The 22,390-nt window shown below is 56.3% G+C and overlaps 2 protein-coding genes across 2 annotated transcripts; one reads left to right on the top strand and one right to left on the bottom strand.

The window, feature by feature from the left end:
- Positions 1-603: 603 nt before the first annotated feature.
- On the bottom strand, positions 604-6,031 carry RPS10 (ribosomal protein S10). The gene is made up of 6 exons (XM_042891044.1): positions 5,953-6,031; positions 4,873-5,022; positions 4,312-4,483; positions 1,713-1,790; positions 1,171-1,226; positions 604-691 (listed from the first exon to the last, which is right to left on the bottom strand). The coding sequence occupies exons 2-6, from the start codon at positions 5,020-5,022 to the stop codon at positions 650-652; spliced, it is 498 nt and encodes a 165-aa protein (XP_042746978.1). The 5' UTR covers positions 5,953-6,031; the 3' UTR covers positions 604-649.
- Positions 6,032-17,658: 11,627 nt separating this feature from the next.
- On the top strand, positions 17,659-22,357 carry PACSIN1 (protein kinase C and casein kinase substrate in neurons 1). Its single transcript, XM_042891048.1, has 10 exons — positions 17,659-17,746; positions 18,112-18,244; positions 18,554-18,710; positions 18,791-19,026; positions 19,186-19,341; positions 19,685-19,860; positions 20,329-20,449; positions 20,529-20,653; positions 20,885-21,078; positions 21,380-22,357. Exons 2-10 carry the CDS (start codon positions 18,182-18,184, stop codon positions 21,487-21,489), a joined length of 1,338 nt encoding a protein of 445 aa, XP_042746982.1. The 5' UTR covers positions 17,659-17,746; positions 18,112-18,181; the 3' UTR covers positions 21,490-22,357.
- The last annotated feature ends 33 nt before the right edge of the window (positions 22,358-22,390 follow it).

The following is a 22,390-nucleotide window of genomic DNA, read 5'->3' as shown; positions in this document are numbered from 1 at the left end:
GCTTTTCTAGAAAGAAGTATCTATCAAGCAACAGAAAACCATTCCCAATTAGCACCATGCCATTATTAGTCTGTGGGTGACACCTGCTGGCAGGCTGCATGCTGCAGTGTAGCCCCGGCCTGCACTCCTCCCTCTCTCACTTCTGCTCAGCTCCAGACAGCAGATGTTGCCACAACCCTCCTTTCTTTCTTAATCCAGTTGATCAACCCCGTGAATTCAGAATTCCTAACACAGGAAATGCTGACCTGCCTGCATAGATTATGTGCAATTCACAACACGGGTGACTTGCTCCATTTTCTGTTTACAAATAAAAACTCACTCTACACAGCTTTACTGCATGATCAGAAATGAGCGTGTTCCCAGGCAGAGCAGAAAAGCTGCCCACAGCACTTCTGTGCTGCCAAGAGCTCCTCATTCCCCCCATAAATCACCTCTGCACACGAGCACAACCATGTGTCAGTAACCACCAACCTACAAAGCTCCTTCCCATAAACTGTTTTCTAACCACAACTTACTCCATGGCTTTGGCATGCACACAGATCCGAGTCACCTCCCTGTTATGTGAGCTCTAGAATGACAAACAAAACACTGATGCAGCCCAAGTGGCATTTTCACCTATTTTATTATACACAAAACATGAGCAGGAGGTTTACTGAGGAGGCTGACCACGTCCACGACCAAATCCACCTCTCTGCAACAGAAAAGGAAGAGCATTAGAAGTCACCATATTAAACAAGCAACAGCAAACAAACAGTGCAAAAACCACTGACAGAAGGGCCAGCTATCTGCCCTCAACACTGCATTACTTTAATAAACATCCCCTGCTCCAAGCATAGCTTAACTCTGATCTGAGGTTAGCTACCCTAAGCAGACCAGTGACACTATGCAAAAATGAACCCATCTCAACCAGCTCCGCCACATCTCAAACTCTTCTGTTGCTGTTGTATAAAATAATACACTTCCTCTAGAAAGCTAAGCTTGCTTCTCAGATGTGTCACTGACTTCTTGTCACAGCAGTAAGGCTTTCAGTTTCCTTAATAAGAGAGCAGCTGAGTCTAAGGGACAGCAGTTGCTGATAAGCACCATACCCAACACCCGCAGATACAGTATGTGCAGCGTCTCTACCTCAGAGCACAAACACAAGAAGCCAATTTAAATACAAATACTTACAAACTGGAATTCGGTGGCTGCTCCAGCACCAGCCTCAGCCTTCTTGTCAGCACCAGCTGATGAGAGAAATGACTGAGTTACAAACCAGAGAATCCACTGGCCAAGTGGAGAACGACAGAATACTAAGGGCTGGAAGGAGAATCAAGTTTCTGACAGTAGGTTGAACAGCAAAACATCCAGGTGGGTTTTGAAAATCTCTAGAGAAGGAGACTCCAGTCTCTCTGGGAGGATTGTTCTATGGCACTGACAGCCTCAAAGAAAAGCTTTTCTTCACGTTCAGATGGAATTTCCCACGTTCCAGCCTGTGCCCCTGGTCACCACTGCAGGGAGCCTGGCCCCAGCCTGGAATCCCCCCAGCACATCTTGCCAAAATTTAAAAGAAGAATGTTACTCACAGCAGCTAAAAAGGAACTCTGCTGTGTAAATGCCTACGCTGTGCCAACAGCCTCATTTCCCCATTTCCTTTTCAAAAGGAGGTAAATGCTGAAGACAGTTTTCCCAAAGAGCGAGAGCTCAGCCTGACGCGCAGCAGTGAGACTCACGTGGAACAGCGCTGCGCCTGTACGTGTCCCTGTCGGCTTCTCCCCGAGTCAGACGTGCAGGGCGTTCACCCTCCAGACCTGTAAGCCAGAACAGCCACATCAGAGGACACGCATGGCGTATTCGAGTGTGGCCCCACACCTGGTGGTGATCCCTGCAGCCAAGCACTACAGCCACCAGCAGCGCTGCACCTCAGCTCAGTGGATGTAAGCTGAACTGGGGAAGCAACAGAGCGAGGAAAACTTCACCTCAAGGGTACAAGTTGCCAGAGCTCGTGCTTGGGCTGAAGTCATAAACAGTGTTAAACTGAACCCACAGCATCCAACACAGCCACAGCAATTATTCCTAATAACCAGAAGTGCAGAGAATCTGTCACAACTGGCAAGGCTGCTCCTAGCTGTGTCACAAACTGCATGGCATCCTGATCCCAATCTAAAATACTATCAGCATTACAAATCCTCCACAACTGAATAGATTAATAAAGATAAGAGCAGATTATCTATGTAACATCAGATTAAAATCTGACAGAATACTTGCAGGAAAGAAACGGATGAGGTGGAACTGCCTGTTTCTGTGCAACTCATGGATTTTTCCACAGAATATCAAAGATTAAATGCTCTCCCATGTATCAGAGCAGGGTCTCCACGCTCAGGCAGTAGGACACAACTACAGCCAGCTGCTGCTTGGCACATCACGGTGTACTTGTGGTCTCAAGCATGCTACAAGAAATGAATTGTGTACCTCTGAAGTCTCTTCCTCTCTATGCACTTTTTTTCCCCATAAATAAAAACCAATCATTCCAACAGACACCTACTGCAAACAGAAATACTGCTCACTGATACACAATCCAATCAACTTCTCCTCTAAGTGCTTCTACATCCCTCACTTCCATCCTGGTCAACCCATTGTAACACATCCCAGTGCCAACGGGTGGGCAGTTGCTTTGCACACATTTTTTAATTCAGTCTCCCCATCTTTAATTTCTAGGGGTTTAATTACACACGTAACAAACTGTAGATACAAATACTGAAATCTGCTTTAGACTGAACGTTCCAGCTTGTTTACCAAGCATCACCTGTGAAGGTTGGGAGCACTGCATGAAAGCACCAGAAAAGACACTTTAGCCAGGAACTACAAAAGCTTTCATCAGATACGCAGTCATTCCAGCCCTCTGGATAAATACAGCTTCTAAAGGATAAACTGGATAACATCCAAAGCTGAGAGATCAAAGAAACCATCATGTTCTTAGTTTCACTGCGATTCTTTCTTTTGAAGCAGATGATGCCACAGTTTTGTCTGCCTAAAAATCAAGTTGTGGGAGTTGCAGGCAGAACTCCTCACCAGAACGTGCCCACAGCCTCTGTCCTGAGCACAGGGCCCAGAATCTGCTGACTGGGCCAGGGCTACCAGGTAGCTCTGAGAGCCACAGGAGAAAGCTCTGTCACACAGGACTCCCCTTTCAGTCCTTGTTTGAAGGCAGAGTAACATTCCAGAAGCAGCAACTGCACAGAAGTAAAGCAGAAAACCCCAACACCTCCCTACCTTGAGAGAGAATAACTATTTTTTGCCCCTAAGAGATCTGGCAATGCTGTCTGTCAGCCACAGGTGCAGCAGCTCCCTCATTTCTCTCAAGAGTTCCCAGAGAATTTTGCTCTCCCTGCAGTTCCTGGCAGTTTTACAGTTCACATCCTACACTGAGGTGTTTGTCTGCCCCTGGACAAGAAACCACAAGAAGCAAACAAAAGGTATTTCACAGAGCACTTCTGGCAATCTCAGATGACAACACCAGCAAGAATTTATGTTTGCACGACCATCACCTCCATTCTGCTTTGGGAAATGAAAAATCAGAACTACAAAACCAGCACACCACGTGTACTTGTGAATTTTATAAAGCAATGGCAGCATCAACAACACGCTGCAAAGCAAGTCAGGCTAACTGTGCGTGATCAAGGCAGAACAATGCATTCCCAGCTTCATCTCAGCTACCAGAGGAATCCCCACATGAATTGTCCAGCACTGAGGCTCAGCCTCTGCACCCCTGCTACATCCAAACACAGCCTGTGCCCTGCACTGGCAGTCCTGGCCTCCCAAGGAGCTTTTTTAAGGACACCTCTATTAGAGCCAAGTTCTCCATCTCTGCTGGACTCACAGAGAACACACGTGCCATTGCCCTACTGGAGAACTGCAGTGGTCTGAGTGCTCTTCCCAAAAGAGGCCAACAATCTCTGAAAAGCCCTCTGGAAGCTCCAGGCACCACCTGCCCCCCAGATCCACAGCCTGCAGGCCTGCTCTCAGAGATTCCATTCCCTTGTGTTATCAGAAAAGGATGTGCTTTCCTCACTCTCACAGCTTTCTTTAACCACCTCCAATTCTTCAGCACACCAGTAGCCATCAGATTAGTGCCAAATATCAACACAATTAAACCCACAACTATGCATCACCTGTCAACGTTTATACATCCAGAAATCACAGCAACTCACACCACTGGGTGCTGGAAGCTGACATCCAGCTGTCTAACCTCACCTACGTTGTCTAACACGCATAACCTCATTCCCTGCTCCTCTCTGCTGACACAGCTGTCACCTCCCAGCCACAGGTTACCTTTGGGCCGTGGTCTGCCAGTCTCTGGGCGACTGCGGCGCAGGGTTGCAGGGACAATCTCAGGGGGAAGGTGAAGGTAATCACGCAGGTACTGGATGCCCTCATTGGTCAGGTACCAGTAGAAATGCCTCCAAGCAAACTGCTCTTTCACATAACCACGGGATTTCAGAGACTAGAGAGAGAATTCGCAGTTACTTCACGCTTATCGGGGATAACGGGCAATAATCTAAAGTTCACATGCAGAAAATATAATGATACCACACACAAAAGCATCAGAGCTTCGAAAAAAAAAGAGAGCTAGAGATGTGGATCACACCAAAAGCCTTCAACAGCCTGTGGAGAACAGACAGAGTAAACAAGAAACAGTAATAATGAGGAAAATGGGTCAAGTATAACTTGAACATAACGAAAGAAATGATGACTACAAGGAGACATCTGTGACAATGTTTATTTGGCAACAAGTGGCAATATTTATCCGCAGGGATGCAATCTACAACATCTCATGCCCAAATCCCAGCTGACACGCAGCCTGGTCCCAGCAGTTTGCCCTCACCTCCGTACCTGCATGGCTTTCATGACGTGGAGGTTGGGCACATTCTTGTCAACAAGCTCTGGATGCTTCGGCATGTGGACGTCTTTCTTGGCCACCATCACTCCCTCCTTAAAAAGGAGTTCGTAGATGGCAATTCTGTTCTTCTTAGGCATCAACATCTAAAGAAGAGACAGCAGGCAGTAAATACTATTTTAAACACGTTCAGGTTTAAACACGTTCACGTTTCATAGTATCACCATCTACCAGAAGTAATAAAATGGTCACATGGCTGTTTTAAACAAAAAGCCAAATATGAAATAAAACCCTGCAGATTGCATTTCTTAAAAATGATTTTGAACTAGATTGCAGCATCTGAACACCTAGGCACCCAGAACTTGTTTTTAACACTAAATCACAGCACCATATTAAAGACTGTAAACAACCTGGTGTCAGTTAGAACAAGTGACAGGGGCTACCATTGGCAGGGCACAGACACAGCTCATGTCAGTGCATGTTTCAGCTGCACTGCAGGTGCTGCCAGCCTGGCTTGTGCTACAATCAGTAATTCACACTCAGTTCAAGAACCACGGAGCTGAGCAATCCTCCCAAGCTGTCCACCCACAGCCACAGTGCAGGAAGGACATCGTGCTCCCACAGTGCTCAGCACCCACTGCTGGAGCCCACTTGAGTGCCACAGGCAGACCGCAGCAAAGGGACGGACGCTCAGCACCTCGGATACTCGAGCGAAGGGAACCCACAGAGCCCCCAGATGCAGCAGTCCGCGCCCAACCGGCAGGCCTCAATGCCCCGCGGTCAGTACGGCCAGGTGCTCCCTCCAGCAGCACAGCGAGGCTCCCTCCGCCGCTTGCCCCCGGCCCAGGGCTCTGAGCGCCCCGCGGCCCGGCCTGCCGGTATCTGGGCCTCACGCGGCCTACTGCACCCCCGGGTCATCCGCCTGGACAACTCGGGCCCAGATCCCCCCGATTCCGGAAATCCCACAGCGGACGGGCCGGGCCTGAACTCCCCGCCGCTGTCACGCCACCGCCTCACGGCGCTGCCCAAGGATGGAGCCGATACGAGCCCGATGCGGGCCCGGAGCGCAGCCTCACCGTGACAGTCTCAGCGGGGCCGAGAGCGGAAAGGAAGACGCATGCGCGGCGCGCTCACTTCCGGCCTCCCGAAGGCCCCCGAGCGCTGAGGGTGTCCGCGGCGCTGCCTGCAGTGGAATGTGCGAGGCCCCCGGTCCGGTCACCGAGAGAGGTGTCTGCCGCGATGCCTGATGGGGACCAGCCCTGTAGCCTCAGCATCCCTCGTGGTGTCATCCTCTCAGTGCCGCCTTTAAATATTAATAGGAACAGTAAGGAAACACGGAGCTCGCCTCGAGGCTGCCCCGGGTGCCAGATGCCAAGCAACAGCCTCCACGGCCATCCTCCCTCCATCACTGGCCTCCACCACAGGCTGCAACATGGAGCAGCTCCATTTGTGCCCACAGAGCCTGGCAGCCCCCAGCGTTCCCCAGCAGCAGTCAGTCCTCAGGCCACATGGACGCTGAGGCAGCCCCAGTGCTCAGCTGGACAGTCCATCCCCTGCACCCGGCAGCTCCCACATGTGTCACAGAGCAATGGGATTTGCGGTGCTGATGACTGGGATCATCCCCCATGGATTAGCACATGGCCCAGCACTGCTCAGGCTGCACTCTGGACGGGTGGCACAGAAGGACCAGGAACCCTGCAGGGCTGAGGCAGCACAGAGCAGCCTCAGGGCTTGGGCATGGCTGCCTTTCGGTATGAGTGAAGCAGTCGCCATGGAGAAAACATTCACCCTGAGAGGCTCCCACAGCCCCCTCTGGGTGCTTCCAAGCAGTCTCATAACAGGGAGCAGCAGACTTTTTTTCTTGCCTTCACAGGGAGGAGAAAGCTATACCTTGGGGACATGAGGGGAGGGGACGTTTGCAGGAGGGCTTTTCCTGCCCTGCTCTGCCCACAGCAGAACACCCAGGTGCTCTGGTGCAGCATCCCCATGACGTGCTCATATTGCAGCCTTGCTGCCATCAGCCCAACCCTTGCTGCAGGCAGAGCCAGGGGTGAGGAGGAGCTGGTCAGCTACTGCTGCCCTTTGGAGCCAGGCTGTAAACTTCTGGCTGGGATCCGGGAGCGAAACGGATGTGCAGGTGTGGAGAGTTCCACCCATGCTGCTCCTTCCAGGGCAAAGGGCTTGAGGTTTGTGAAGGCATCCAAAGTCCCCTCAATGCCCCAAAGCATCCTGACAGGTGATGGAGAACAGCTGAGCCACCCATAGCACCCTGGGGACACTCACAGAGTGGCAACCCTCCTCCAGCACACTGAGTTCCCCAGCAGCACCTTGTGCTGGGGTTTTGGGCACCAGCACACATAGCTCTGCTCCTACCACAATGTGGCACAAATGCTGTTTTTCTGTGCCAAGAAATGCTGCCCGTTGCCTTGGCCACGCATCAGAGGGATGCTCCATGTGCACCGCAGCTCATCCACCCCACTGACCACCATCTGTGGGCTCAGCACAGCCCAGACCCTCCCTGCAGTCCCACTGTCCTTCCTTGGTCCTGGACGTGGTGGCTCAGGGCAGAACCAGCACAGGATGGCAGGACACAAGCTGCATCCCATAGAGCTGCCCCATGCAGCATCAGCACTTAAGGCTGCTTGGAGGTCTCAGCACCCCCGGGGAGATGGGTGCAGGCTCTCATAAGTGAATCTCTTGATCAGACTGGGGGGCAACTCCCAGCCCAACCACAGGTCTGGCAGGCACAGGGAGAGGGGAATGGGGGCTGTGAGCCATAGGATGAAGGGAAAGGAGAGAGCGTGAAGAGGTGGCAGCTTACAGCAAAGTGTGCAGGGAGGCTGAGGACCCCCCCGCAGCCACCCAAGCTAATTCTTTGCCGCTCCTGCGGTAACGTTTTCACCTTGTGCTGCGAAGGAGTCATTATGCCGAGCCGGGGTGGCGATTGGCTGGCTAAAAATGCCTCTGTAATCTCCGTGCTGATCTTTACCCCCTCCTCCCCATCTGCCGTGACCTTCCTCCCAATGTGCAGAGCCAGCCCGAGCGAGACGGAGCCTCTGGGTTCCCTGCCAGCACCCCGGCCACCCCCACTGCCGCCCAGCCTCCGCACCCCAGCGGCCTCCCCGCGCCCTCCCATGGGCCCTGCAGCCATTCGCCCAAGGTACCGACACGCGTCGTGTTCTGGCTCCTGGAGGTTGGCAACGAGGGGCTTCCAGTGGGCGGTGGGCGATGGGGACAGCAGTGGCCCTGCTGAGTGGATGGGATGCTTGGGTTCGGCATGTTCCTGTGCAGCCTGAGGGAGGTGTCAGCTCTAAAATTCCTCCAGAGCTGGGAAGTGAGGTTTTGATGTAGCAGCTCACTGCTGCCTGGTTTAAGCCATTTCCAGACTTGTGTAGGATTGAAGATTGCTTTCTATCTTGTGCCTGGGCTCGGGGGGCTGCTGTCAGGTGGGAAATAGCAGTAAGGGTCTCATGGGGGGCAGCAGAGGTTCTGTGGCATCTTGTGGCTCGCCCCCGCTCTATGCGTTATGCAAAAGCTGCATCTGCTCAGTAACAGCCCGCACAGCCCTGCTGGCACCCAAGGGCTCCTGAGGGACTTCTGGGGAGTCCCAGGGGGCTGCTGGCCCCACAGCCACACTCGCTTTGGCAGCTGGGGACTGGCACTATGGTGCTGCTCCATGGACATCCCACAGACCATCCCGCACCAGGAACGGGGTCCCTCCGGCTGCCCACAATGCATAAAAGAAGGCTGGGAGCCAAAAAGCCAGCCTGAACAGCCTGCAATTGTCAGGGCTGTCAGCGCTGAGCAAACGGAATGATTGTGCTCGTCTTCCCTCTGCCTCCTTGCTATGCGCTTGGCATCCTCTTACTTGCCTGGTGAGAAATTCAGGATCCTGCCCTCAGTCCTGGGTTCAAAGAAATGCAGGCTCTGCTCGCACCCCCTCCTCACCCGGCACCATGGCACCAAGAGGCTGGCAGGGAGCTCTGCGAGGAGGCTTAGGATGAGCCAGGGGCTCCCGAGGGCAGTGGGGGCAACGCTCAACCCCCACAACCCACAGCTACCCCTGGGTATGAGAGGCTGAGAGATGTGGCTGCAGGGATGCACGGAGAAGCCTGTGGCATGTTGGGGCTTTGCCACCATTTTATCCCCTCATTTTGGCTCCTTTAGGGATAGGTCACCGATAGGACAAGGAGGGGGAAAGCCGAACCTCACGGGGCAGACCCAAGGATGCAGCAATGGCTGCATGGGAGAAATGCATCTCCTGGCCCCACGCCCTGATCAGGATTGCTGCCCTTGTCCTTCTCATCCCGCTGCACTGTGCACATCTCCTCTCTGCCATTCTTGCTCCTGCCTCACAAACAGCAAAGCAAGCGCTTTGCTAAACGGATTAGAGCTGCACTCCTCCTGCAGCCTCCCGAGCTGCTCCCACAGCTCTCAGCCCCGCTGGGTGCTGCACTGCCACAGATCACATATTTGGGACACGGCGGTTCCTGCAGCACAGCCACCACAGGTTGTCCCCGAGCTCTGGGGCACGGTGACCTTACACCAAAATCTGGCTCCTGCAGCTGGTTGGCAGCGCACGCCTCCTCAGCTCGGAGACAAGAGCTGGAAAAGGGAGAGGAGAGGCTTGGGAAGGAGATTAACACTGCAAAGGGGAATTTATCAGCGGCTGAATGCCAGGTCTGCCGCTGGTGACAGCACTGAGCCCGTCTCCAGGTGTTTGCAACAGTGTCTCCATCCCCTCCTGCCCCTCTTGGCCATTGCAGCCTCTTCCCACAGTGCCATGCTATGGGCCCAAAGGCACCGCCCGGCTGTGTGGGATGGATTTAACTGAAGGGATTGAGGAAAGGCAGCCTGGGTGGCTGTAGAAACCTCACCTTCAGCTCTGCCCCATGGACAGACTTTGTCCCCGGTGGGGCAGCTAGCAGGGCTGTGTTTGTGCAACACCACAAAGGCAAACAGAGGATCCTGAGGCGTTTTAGCAAAGGAGCCTTGGAGAAGGCACTTCCCCACGGGGCACGGCAGCACAGAGAGGAGGAAGCAGCGACCCCAACCTTGCCATGGCTGTGGGCAATGGGGACGTGCTCCTCCTGGCTGCTGCCCACTGCAGACTCTGTGCAGAGGCATTTTCCCAGGAAAAATGGAGCCTTTATGTCTCGGCCCCTGCCCCGGAAGGGGCTCACAGGATGCCTTGGGGCTGGGTATGGGCAGACAAAAAGGGGATTGTTGTGGTGGGAGCTGGGTTGCTGGCAGCACCTGCTCTGTGTCAGGGGCCCTCCACAATGGCTCACTTTCTGCATAATTGCTGCAGAGGGGCCAATTATCCTCCAATGCTAATTAGAGATGCAAAATAGCCTTGTGTTTGCGTTCTCCCAGCAAATGAGAGGGTTCCTGGGACCTGCAGCACATCTGTGGCTGAGGCAGGGCACGAGAATGGGGGCACCCACACCAGCTTCTGCCCCTTCTCCTCCCAACACCCAGTAGGGCATGGAAGGGACGGGGATCCGATGTGCTGGGGGGCTCTCCCACTGCTCCCAGCACCAACCAGCTCAGCACAGAGCTCCGTACCCAGAGGGTTCTGTGATCATCTGGAGGATACATCTTCCTTTCCTTACCTGCGAGGCAGATGGGAGGATGCCATGCTGAAAAATCCCCCCCATCACCATGCAAAGATCAGCACTCGTGCCTTGCAGGCTGACAGTGCTGGCAGCACGTGGCATTTCTGCCCAGCCCAGCCCAAAATGCAGCACTTGCTGCAGAGCATCAGTGATCCAGAGGGACCCCCCTTGCCCTGGCTGCATGAGCAGGATGCTGGCAGCCACCAGCCCAGTCGGGGATGATTTGCTTTCAGTTCACCGCGGTGCTCAAAGAATCTTAATTTCAGAGTGCCAAGTAGCCATATAAATCAAGACTAATTTCCTGTCAATATTGGCCGCCGCTTCCCACGGGAAAACTCATTTTATTGAGGGGGAAATGAGTTATTGCAGGAAATAGTGACCGCTGGATGGTGCCCACTGGGGGAAGGTTTGTCATGGCCGTGTCTTTGCCACAGGAGCCAGCTGGCACTCACTGCTGGGGCTCTGCAGTGTGGAGGCAGTGCTCCATGTGTGACAGGTGACAATGGGCTGGGCACTGGAATCCCCCAACACTGAGATGCTCCCCATCGTCTCCTAGGAGCATTTGTCACCCCTCAGTGTGTGATGCCAAGAGCATTTGCTCCCTGTGCCCAGATGCTGCCAGGGCTTGGGGCAGCTGATACAGCCCCTGGTTAGAACCTGTGCTGAGAACTGCCAGCTCATTGCACACAAAGATGACGGTGTTGCCCAAAAGCAGGTGTCAGAGCACCACTGCATGTTTAACCCGCAGCACCCAGTGGTTCAGCACCCTGAAATGGCAACGAGTAAAGACCACACGATGCTGCAGAAGCCTGAGCCCACTCCTGTTCTGTGTTGGGGCAGCATTATTTCACCTGGGTCTTGCATTGCCTTCTCCCTTTCTGCCAGCGCAGCCAGCCCTGAAATATTTCAGGGCCTTTCTGGCCTGCTAAGAGGTGGGAAGACGTGCTCAGATGGCACACAGAGCCCCACCAAGCTTCATTAAGGAATGGAAGGCACTCATTAGGGGAAAGCTGAGCTGGGCTGAGCCTCACGGGAGCAGGTTGCATTCTGTGGGCAACCTGATCTGGGCAGCTGCAGCCCGACAACCAGACAGCCTCATTACTGCAGCTCCTGTGGGCGGCTTCAGTTACTCAGCCCAAGCCTCTCGTCTCCTGCCAGCTTTGAATTTCCCTGACATCACCCTGAGCTGGGGGAAAATGCAAGCAATGGAGAGTGGGAGAGCCTGTCAGTACCCTGGCTCCAGGCTGCTGCTCCCCATAGGGCTCACAGATGTGGCACCCTGGGATAAATGCCCAGGCACAAGCCTTGGGGTTTGGGAGGAGGCAGCAGATGCGCACTGCCTGGTTCCATGGCCTTCCAGCAGCAGCTTATGGTGTGCAGCAGCTTATGGGGTGCAGCTGCTTTGCCCCTTCCCCAGCCCAATCCCATGCTTCTATATAGCTCTTGCACCGGCTCCTTCCCAGCTGGCACATTTGGCAGGGAGGCAGCACCAGATGCCTCTCCAAAGGTGTTTTGGGGTGTTTGTTTCTATAAGAGCTCGGCCATGAAACCCTCCCCACTGCGCCAGGGGGAGGAGTGGAGAGAGAGCTCTGCTCTGTCCTGTCCTGCTGCACTGCACCTAGTGCATGAGGATCCCAAGGATCCCAAGGACAGAGCTCCTTGGGAGCTTCCCCTGAGCCACGTTGCAGCACAGCCAAAGGGTGATAAGAACCTGTTCCCAGCCCTGCTGGAGCCCTGCAGCAACAATGGGGCCAGACACCTGTGCACACCTTGCTGCCGTGTGCTGCCTCCCACAGCCCAGCACCCGCTGAGCCCCAAGAGCAGTGCTGCAGCACATCACCCTGCACTGGTCTGTGACAAGTGGGTGCTGAGCACCCTGTAACCCCAGGTGTGCGCACAAGGCACAGCGAACACCTGCCCTTCCTGGTACCTAAGAAACCCGATGCCAAGGCATGTACATGTTGGGGGGGGGGGGGGGTCCCCACATCCTCCCCGGATGGTTTTTGCAACCTTTTAAGCATCGGCTCCATCCCCGGTTGCCTTGACGACAGGAGGCTGCAGGCTGGGCGCGCTCCCGCGGCCGTGCACGGTGCTGCTGCCCGGCTGGTGCTGAGCGCAGCGCAACGCAGCGCGCCGTCCCACCGAGCCCCCCTGCGGCCCCTACAGCCCGGCCCAGGTAAGCGGCAGCCCCTGCGGTGCTTTACTGCAGGGAGCCTGGGGAGGGACAGGGGACAGCCGGGTCCCCTCCCCGGGGATGGGGCTGCGGGATGCTTGGGGTGCCTGGTGTGCATGAGGGGGTGCAGGGGGGGTGTTGTGAGGAACCGGTTTATGTTCACCCCCAGGGCAGGGTATCGTGTACCCAATCCTTTCTGTGAGCTGGGGGGATGCACACGTGACCTTCAGTCCCCCTGTGTGTCCGTGAGGGTGCTGAGGCTGTGACCCTGCTGTGCTACCACGGGTATGCCTCAGTTTCCCTGGCTGCTGCAATGGTCTGGAGGGGAGAGGACTTGTGTTATCCCCACCATCGCTGTCTCCTTGCCCAGATGAACGCCTCACCCTGTTGCTGAACCCCTCCTTTTGTTGCCTTCCCCCCAGCTTCTCCGTTTCCTACCCCCTCACTGAGTCCCCCACCCCCACCCCAGGCCTCTTCCCCCACCACTGACGGCCAAACCCCAGGCACCTGGCGGCTCCATGGCAGCCCCATTCCCCTCCTGTCACTGCCAGCCTTGGGCTCACCAAGAGGCAGGGGATGGGCCCCCCCTCAAGCACACAGTGCTCTGCCTCCCCCCTTCCTAATATGGAAGCATCCCCACATCCTCCAGCACTTCTCAGCTTAATTGCAAAACACATATTTGGATTTCCATCTAAACCCCACTCCTGGGACTGCAAAAATCCCTACTCAAGAGTCAGAGCATCCTTGTTTACAGCAGCGAGCTAAGAAGGCAGACTGAGAAGAGCTGCAGAGCTGCAAGGCGAGTTGGAACCCCAGCAGCTGAGGCTCAGAGCAGTTTCCCTTCCCCAGGCCTGAGCACATTATGGGGCTGACAATCCTGCTCCAGATCTCTGCACCCTGCTGGTGTCTATCCACATTCCTGGCACATCCGCTGTACCTGTGCTGGCTGCAAGCTCCCCCGGAGAGAAACGCTTGTGTTATCTGCAAATGCCATGCATACTTCCAGAAATCTGAGCGATGCTTGTAAAATCCCTTAGAAGACTTTGATGGGTGTCCTGCGTGCTGAGGGAGATAACGCTGGGGAGAGGAGGAGGAATATTTCTGCAGAGCACACAAAATGTCAAGCTGATTGCTGCCAGGCCTTGGAGCAAAAAGCGTCGCCCTGGTGCTGCAACGTGGCAGCATTGGCAGCACGCAGCCCCATCCCAGCCAGATGGGCACCCTGCTGTCATCATATGGGACACGGGGCTCTTGTAGCATTCCTGGACCAATGAACCTCCTTTGCAAATGTTCCGGTCTGGAGGAAGCTGCAGATCTGCTCTCTGGACCCCCCAACCCATCCCTGCTGCCCCTGGACTTGGACAAGGCACTGCCACAGGCACATCCTGCACAGAGCACCTGTCAGAAACTTCCCACCATTACCATGCATCGCCCCAAGGATGTGCTGCCACTGTGTGCATTATCCCCAAACCAGCCCCACAGCACTGCCGTGTCTGAAACCCCACACAGAAGCACCCTGTGTACGAGGGCCTCCTGAGCCCCACGCCTGGGCAGGGTTGGGCTGTTTGCCCCAGGGTTCCCAGTCCAGCCACAGTGGTTTTGCTGGGGGAAACAGGACGCAGCCCTGCAATGAGCTGTTCTCAAGCTTAGCCTATGGCTTGGAAAGACCCAGGCTCACCTCCCTTCAGGCCTTAACTCAGTTTGATAATTGATGGGGTGGACACACAGCCAGGCATTCCCTGGATCGCTCACGCCTCTCCATGCTGCTCAGCCCTGAGCCTGGGGCTCTGCTCAGCTCCAGCTGCCAGTGGGAATCAGCAGCACCCACTGCCCAGAACTCTCCGAGCCCCATAGGGAAGCTTGGGGTTGGGGGGAGACCCCAGGCGCCTCGCCAGGTGCCCACATCTCCCCAGGCCACCGTCACCATTGTCACACTGTCACCACCCCCGAAGTGCAGCCCCCATCTCACCACCTCCCACTGCCCCCATCCCCATCTCCTCTATCCCACAGGGGTCGCTGCTTCTTTGTGGGGGAGGAAACTGCATCTCATTCCCTGTGCCATGAGCACTCAGAGGAACCCCAGTTCTGGTTCTGGGGCGTGGGGAGGGCAGCCAGCAGCATTTCATTTCCCTTCCAGTAAAGCATCGTGGAGAGCATGCTGGCTTTGCACATGGACCTGCCGTTGTGCTGGGGTATCTCATCCACCGTGCTTTGCCACGGCAGGAGCAGCACGAGGTGCTCATACCCATGCTGGGATACTGCTCCTTGGTGCTATAGGGATTCATGAGGTGGGACCCTGCTCTTAGCGCTGCTGTTCTGAGTCCATTTGTCTTCAGCTGGAGTGGTTTTCACATGGCATTGCATCATGGTGGCACTGGGGCAACCGGTGCTGCGCCCACCATCTGCAATTAGCAGCAATAGAGGTGAGGAAATCAGCTTCCTGCAGCTGAGCACACAAAGTGGGGCTGCTGAAATGCAGCCTGAATCCCTCCCAGTACAGCCCTATACCCACCCTTGGCCTCGTGTGCTTGCAGAAGGAAACCAAAATGCGGCATCTATTTCACATTACAGCTCCTCAGAAGGTGTTTTTCGACAAGCCAGGACTCTGCGTTTAATTGCAATAAAACCAGCTCAGACAATTGGCTCATTTTGAATTGCCAGGATTGCTCTGCTGTACTGATGGCCCTGCTGGGAGCCACCAAGGAGCTACAAGAGAACAGCACGCAGCAGATTGCATCCTGCCCTGCTCACGTGCTCCTGCAGATGAGGTCCTGGGGCTGCACTGGGGCTGGGATGCTTTGCAGAAGGGTTTGGCACCAAGGCAAATCCTGGCATGGCATCACTCTCAGCCCCACAGCAGGGCTCAGATCTGTCTCCTGCTTTGTCACAAACCCAAACCTTGGGGAAGGATGGGGACAGGGACATGAGTTCCATCCACGCTCTGCTCCCCTCCTTGCAGTGCATCTGCTGCAGTCCTGCTGTGGCAAAGGGCTCTGCAGCAAAAAAAAACCCTACACTGGGAAGCTTTGCAGTCCCTCCCAGCCCCACGTGCAGGTAACAGGATGGGGACACATGCAGACAGCTGCCACTGCATCTCGACCTGCTGCATAACTCAGGGCACCGCTCCATGGCCTACAGGCTCAGAGGTGATGCTGCAGCAAAGGTGAAGCAGTGCACTCCCATCTGCTGCTCTGCTCAGTGGCTGTAGCAAACCCACTAATGGTGAACGTGATTGTGTGATGCCACCCTCTCCGTCCCCATTTCCAGCATGGGGGATGCAGACTGGTTCAAGCAGCACCCTCTTGTGCAGCTGTGGGGATTCCCAGCTGCCTGCAGCAGCAGCAGTGCCAGCCCTCTGCATTGCAGCACCTCCTGCCTGCGTGGGGTCAGCGCCTGCATCCCAGCCCCCAGTACCTGCACAGGGACAGGGACCCACTGTAGCAGCAGGAGCTGTGTCTCAAGAGATGAGCTCTGCACTGAGCAGTCTGCTGGGGAGGATGGAGAGGAGCAGGGGGACCTGAGGCTGCGGGAGCAACCCAAGGACACACCAGCGTCTGCAGGGGTGTGAGCTCAGACAAACTTCACTGCTGCAGCTTGCAAAACCCTCTGGTGGCTTTGGGGTGGTTCAGGGCAGTGAAGCAGAGCCCCTCTGCTCAGGGTTCCTGAGTGACAGCACCCAGCTGGGGCTGGCAGCTCGCCCACACCATGCTCAGCCGCTGGGCATCAGCGCCAGCCGCCTCAATGCAAAGCGATGGGCTGCAGCGGAGGGGATGGTGGGGGCTGTGCTGCTGCCCTGGGTGGTGGGCATCGAACACAGGTCTGGCTGCACAGAGGGCACACACACACGTGCATGCATGTCTGCCTGCATGCATGTTTGTTTGTCCGGGTGCATGGCAGGAGAGCAGCAACAAGGCAGCAGCATTTGCTGGGAAAAAAAAAAAAAAAACCAAAGCTGCAGCTCGAACCCAAATAACAGCACCAAACGCTGAGCTGCAGCAAAGCCTTGCAGCACCCCACGGCCTGGGGAGCTCCATGCCTGTGGGTCCCATGGCACCCTCCCCTGCATCCCTAGCACCGCCTTGGGCTGTGTTCCCCTGGGGTTGCCTTTGCCCTGCATCCGTGACAAAACTCAGAGCCAAAGCCAAGGTGTGAACAAATCCCAACACCTCGGGGCACGCTGCGGCTGCTCAGGGAGGTGGGGGCTGTGATGCAGGCACCCCATGCACGTGGGTGGGTGCTGCACGCCACGGGCTGCAGGGGACAGTGCTGGCCACGCTCCGCACCGCCGCGCTCCCCATCCATCTGCATCTCTGCGGCGGAGCGAGGGACAGTCACACATTTATTTTTAACTGGCTGGGGAGGACGGGCAGGGATTGGTGGGTTTCTTGGTTATATCACTAAATCCCTGCGAGGCCCTGTTAGTTCCAGCACAGCGAGCCTGGCCGTGGCGCACCAGTAACCGTTTCAGCACTCGTTCCTCCATGCCCCATCCCAATGGGGCCCGATGCGCGCACAGATGGAGCAAGAGGGAACCCCACACCCTGCATCCCATGGGTGCACCCCAGGCCACCGCCCTATCCTGGGTGTGGGATGCGGCCCAGGTGTCTGGGTCTCCCGTTGCATCTCTGGCTGTGATGGTACGGGGATCACATCTGTATCCCCCCACCCCAGCACTTCTGTGTGGTTTGTGGCTGTGTTGTCCCCATGCTGGTGGCAGATGCCACGCAGGGCAAGCCCAGCACATCCCGTGGGGAGCAGTGTCCCACTGTTACCGTGATGTTCACAGTCCCCTCACCATCCCTGTGAAATGCCCACCCACCGACCCCATCCCCAGGTCCCCAAGCGATGCCCATCCACCAGCCCCATCTCCACATCCCCCAGCCCCACATGCAGCTCCGCATGGAGCAGCGAAGGGTTAAGCCATGCAGCAGCCCCCACGTGACGCTCCGGGGATGCCGTTTTTCTGTAGATCAGGACGGATTAGGCTGGAATATCAGGACGAGAATTTCTCCGGGCTGTGCTCCCCCCACTCCACGGCCCCCTGAGGATGCGCAGCTGCTGGGCCAGGGCCCCCCCTGGGTAAGGGCTCCCCGTGTTGCTCCCCTTGTTTCTCCCCATGTTTCTCCACCCCAGCAGAGCAGCCTTAGGGTTTTGGTGGCTCTGCGGCAGCTCTGCCTGACCAGACATTGCATAAGAAATCCTGGGGCTCGAGCAGGGCTTGGCTGCCTGCAGAGGGTTTGGATTTTGGATGGCACCTTAGGGGGAGATACGGGGGATGTAGGAAGGGAGACAGAAAGGGCACTGTCCCCATCCCCTGCAGCTGGATGCTCACCCTGCAGCACTGCAGGAGATGGGGATGGAGATGATGGGGATGGGAATTCTGACGGGGATGGGGATGGGAATGGGGTCCCTGCTGCCCACCCTGACCCCTCTGCTCTCCACAGTGCATGAGGCTGCTGCTTGCCCGAGAGCCCCCGAGCACCTGCACTGACGGCCGCGGCCGTGCCAGGAGCCATGTCAGGTTCCTACGACGAGTCGGCAGCAGCCGCCGAGGAGACGACCGACAGCTTCTGGGAGGTGAGCCCTCACCAAACCCTGTCCCTGCGATGTCCTGGTTTGCTGTCACCACCTGGCACTGCACCCTTGCCTTCTGAAGCCAGCTCAGCACCGGGGTCCCTGCTGCGGAGGCTGGGGGGGAGCCTGCAGGAGGTCCTGCCCTACCAGCACTTACAGTCAGAGCGGGCCAAAAGGAGGTGGCCTTAAGACCTGGAGCGAAAGCTCCATCTGTGCATCCCACCATGGCTTCCATGGTCATGGCTCTATCCCCATCTATCCCTGTCCCCATCCCCATCCCTTCTCCCATCCCCATCGATGTCCCCAACCCAGGTGGGGAACTACAAGCGCACAGTGAAGCGGATTGATGACGGACACCGGCTCTGCAATGACCTCATGAACTGTGTGCACGAGAGGGCCAAGATTGAGAAGTCCTACGCCCAGCAGCTCACTGACTGGTCCAAGAGGTGGAGACAGCTCATTGAGAAAGGTAGTGGGACACCTGGATGCCATGGGGGGGGGGGGGGTCTGAGCTGCGTGGGGGTGCTCACCCATCCCCTACACCCCCAGGCCCCCAGTATGGCAGCCTGGAGAGGGCGTGGGGTGCCATCATGACGGAGGCGGACAAGGTGAGCGAGCTGCACCAGGACGTGAAGAACAGCCTGCTGAATGATGACTTTGAGAAGGTGAAGAACTGGCAGAAGGACGCCTACCACAAGCAGATCATGGGGGGCTTCAAGGAGGCCAAGGAGGCTGAGGATGGCTTCCGGAAAGCGCAGAAACCCTGGGCCAAGAAGCTCAAGGAGGTGAGAGGAGAACCACGGCATGGCCATGCCTTGTCCCAACCCCAGCTCTACATCCAAGCTGGATATCACATTTCTGCAGGCAGAGGGGCAGGGTAGGAGCTGATCCTGGTAGTGTGGTGTCCTTGTTAATCCCACGTCCGTCCTCTCTTCTCCCCGTAGCTGGAGACAGCCAAGAAAGCTTACCACCTGGCCTGCAAGGAGGAGAAGCTGGCAATGACCCGGGAAGCCAACAGCAAAGCAGACCAGTCCAACACCCCCGAGCAGCAGAAGAAGCTCCAGGACAAAGTGGAAAAGTGCAAGCAGGATGTGCAAAAGGTGCGAGCCATCAGCACTGTGGTGCAGCTCCACTGCTGCCCCTGCTGCGGGCTCATGCAGCACAGGGCAGTGGAAATGGACACCACCACTTTGTCATCCCTGTTTATTCCCATTTCCCTGTCTCTGGTTAAGTGTACAAAAAGGTTACAGGCAGTAGTGAGTGCGAGAAGAGCAGAGATTTTACCTTCCCACTGGAGCAAGATCTCTCCTGCATCCTCATTTTTCCCTATGGAGGCTCCTAGCTCAAGAAGGGCTCCGCAGCATGGAGATCCAAGGGTCAGCCTGGCTCTGTGAGGGATCCAGGGGGCTCAAGGTGTAACCAGGCACCTCGTGTACCCTGCAGACTCAGGAGAAGTACGAGAAGGTTCTGGATGAGCTGAACAAGTGCACCCCACAGTACATGGAGAGCATGGAGCAGGTCTTTGAGCAGTGCCAGCAGTTTGAGGAGAAGAGGCTCAACTTCCTCAAGGAGGTGCTCCTGGATATCAAGAGGCACCTGAACTTGGCTGAGAGCAGCAGGTAGGTGCTCTCCCTGCTGTCTGGGCAGAAAGCACCCATGTGAGGTCTCCCTGTGCCTGAAGGACCAGGTGCTTCCCATCCCCTGCAGTACCAGGGAGTGGGCTCTGATCAACATGATGGTCACTGAGTGGCACCAGAGCGGTGTTCCCCAGTGCCTCCTGGGGTGTGGCACAAAATGGGCATCTTAGCATAGAATCGTGGAATCACTCAGGCTGGAAAAGACAGCCAAGATCACCAAGTCCAACCCCAACCTACCCCCAATTAAGCCTTCTAACCACGTCCCTCAGTGCCACATCTCCATGGTCCGTCTCTGGGGATGGTGACAGCACCACTTCCAGGGCAGCTGTGCCATTGCATCACCACTCTTTCCGCGAATAAACTTTTCCTAACATCCAACCTGAACCTCCCCATCCCACCATCCCACCCCCATCCTGTGGATCCACCCCCATGGCACCCCTCTTCCCACAGCTACGCCAACGTCTACCGGGAGCTGGAGCAGACCATCCGCCTCTCAGATGCTCAGGAGGATCTCCGGTGGTTCCGCAGCACCAGTGGCCCTGGCATGCCCATGAACTGGCCCCAGTTTGAGGTGAGGCTCAGCCCCCCCTGTGGTTGGGACCCACGTCCCAGCAGCTGAGTGCTGAGAGCCTCATGCCTTGTGCCTCCAGGAGTGGAACCCGGACCTGACGCACACGATAACGCGCAAGGAGAAGATGAAGAAGGGTGAAGGGGTGACTCTGACCAATGCCAGCAGCACGGGCGAGAGCGGGGCGTCAGCAGGAGAGCGCGGGAGGTGAGTGCCATCGGGGTGCTGCAGCCCGCTCCTAGCACTGGGGAACGCATGGGATTTGCCTGTGCAAACACTCCTGCTGTCACTTTGGGGCGGATGAGATGTCCTTGTGGCAGACCTGCTCCATCCTCCCATGGGCAGTGCTGTTAGCTGGGGTCCTGCTTGCTGCATCTTGGGAAGCCCCCCGGCTCAGGGTGCCTGCCCATCCCAGATCTTCTCTCCCTCTCATCCCAGCGTCAGCAGCCACGACCGTGGGCAGACCTACAGCGCCGAGTGGTCTGATGACGAGGGCAGCAACTCCTTCAATGCCAGCGAGGCCAACGGTGGAACCAACCCCTTTGATGAGGACTCGGCAGGGAAAGGCGTGCGGGTGCGGGCGCTGTACGACTACGATGGGCAGGAGCAGGACGAGCTCAGCTTCAAAGCAGGTGATGGGATGTCCCACGCGCGATTCCCCTTTTGGGTGGAAAATCCACTAAATCGTGTCAGAGTTGCCCCAGCTCTTTGGCAGAGAGAATCATTAAGGTTGGAAGAGCCCTCCAAGTCCAACCTTCAGCCCGTCACACTGAGAGGGGAAGGCACAACACTGAGTGGGATGGGAGGGATGGGGCACAGGAGGAATCATAGGACACTCTTTGCATTCGTGCCCCGCAAACCTCACTCAGCATGAACCCCACACCCCAGAGGACGCTCCAACAGCAAGCTCTCCCTTCCTCCCTTGTCCTCCAGGGGACGAGCTAACCAAGCTGGGTGAAGAAGATGAGCAGGGATGGTGCAAAGGGCGCTTGGACAACGGGCAGCTGGGGCTGTACCCCGCCAACTACGTGGAGGCAATCTGAGTCTTGTGCTGTGCTCCTCGTCGCCGTCTGCAGATCAACCCGCCCTCCGTTGTCTCCATTCTCCGCCAGCCCACCGCCATCGCTCCGTCTGCTCCGTCACTCCTCCCTCTTAGAGATTCAGACATATTTTCCGACCGAGCTTTTATTTTTTTAAGAGTTGTCTCCGAAGAGTATTTTGCATAGTCGCTTTTTTCTTCTTCTAAGATAACGTGAAGCGAAAGACGACGCCGTCCGTTCCGCGCTAGCTGATTTTTCCCAGCGAAAATCCGATACCTCAAGATCTTAAAGCCCAACCAGCGACAGCTCCTCCTTGGTTGGTTTTTAAAGATACTGAACTCATGAGCCGCCTTCTGATTGGCTGGAACTGTTCCGAAACGCACGGCGCTGGTCTCCTGGGACCAACCTGATTCGCCCCTCTCTGAAAAGAAAAAGAGAGGCAATGGGGTTTTGCACCTTTTATTTTATAACGTTTTCACGTTCTCTGCTCCGATTCCTCCTCCATCCCAAAAGGAAGGGCACAGACGTCCCCTCCTGCCCCACAGCCACCTCTCCCCATCGGGGGGGAAGAGGAGCAGCCCCACCACAGAGCGTGGTGGCACCTCTCCATCTTGCTCCTCCTCCTCTCCGCCCAGAGCTGTGCCCTGGGTGCTCTGCAAGGAGCAGCGCTCTGTGAGGGCGAAGCACATCCCAAAATGTCTCTTCTTGGCCAAGGACCCCACCACAGCCCCACACAGCCAAACTGGGAGAGAGTGGGGACCCTCTGGGTGCTGCTGGGAGGTTGTCCTCTGACCCCTTCCAGAGGTCCTGCAGGGGGAGAGAAACTGCAGCCGCGCTCGCTCCGTTCCTTCACCCGCACTCTGTGTAGAGCTCAGCCCCCCAGCACCCATGGGTGCTCCCGCAT

The sequence above is a fragment of the Lagopus leucura genome, unplaced genomic scaffold (genome assembly GCF_019238085.1).
Source record: "Lagopus leucura isolate 7727_CA_CO unplaced genomic scaffold, USGS_WTPT01 140-18_obj-0_obj, whole genome shotgun sequence".
Taxonomy (NCBI): domain Eukaryota; kingdom Metazoa; phylum Chordata; class Aves; order Galliformes; family Phasianidae; genus Lagopus; species Lagopus leucura.
This window is presented reverse-complemented; position numbering and strand designations above follow the sequence as displayed.

Excerpts from the sequence above, each read along its gene's own strand:
- RPS10 (XM_042891044.1), bottom strand. The coding sequence starts at position 5,022 with ATGTTGATGCCTAAGAAGAACAGAATTGCCATCTACGAACTCCTTTTT. Across the intron at positions 4,484-4,872 it reads ACGTCATGAAAGCCATGCAG|TCTCTGAAATCCCGTGGTTA; the intron begins GTACGGAGGTGA and ends TTCTCTCTCTAG. Across the intron at positions 1,791-4,311 it reads TGGCAGACCACGGCCCAAAG|GTCTGGAGGGTGAACGCCCT; the intron begins GTAACCTGTGGC and ends TCTGGCTTACAG.
- PACSIN1 (XM_042891048.1), top strand. The coding sequence starts at position 18,182 with ATGTCAGGTTCCTACGACGAGTCGGCAGCAGCCGCCGAGGAGACGACC. Across the intron at positions 19,861-20,328 it reads AACTTGGCTGAGAGCAGCAG|CTACGCCAACGTCTACCGGG; the intron begins GTAGGTGCTCTC and ends CTCTTCCCACAG. Across the intron at positions 20,654-20,884 it reads TCAGCAGGAGAGCGCGGGAG|CGTCAGCAGCCACGACCGTG; the intron begins GTGAGTGCCATC and ends CTCTCATCCCAG.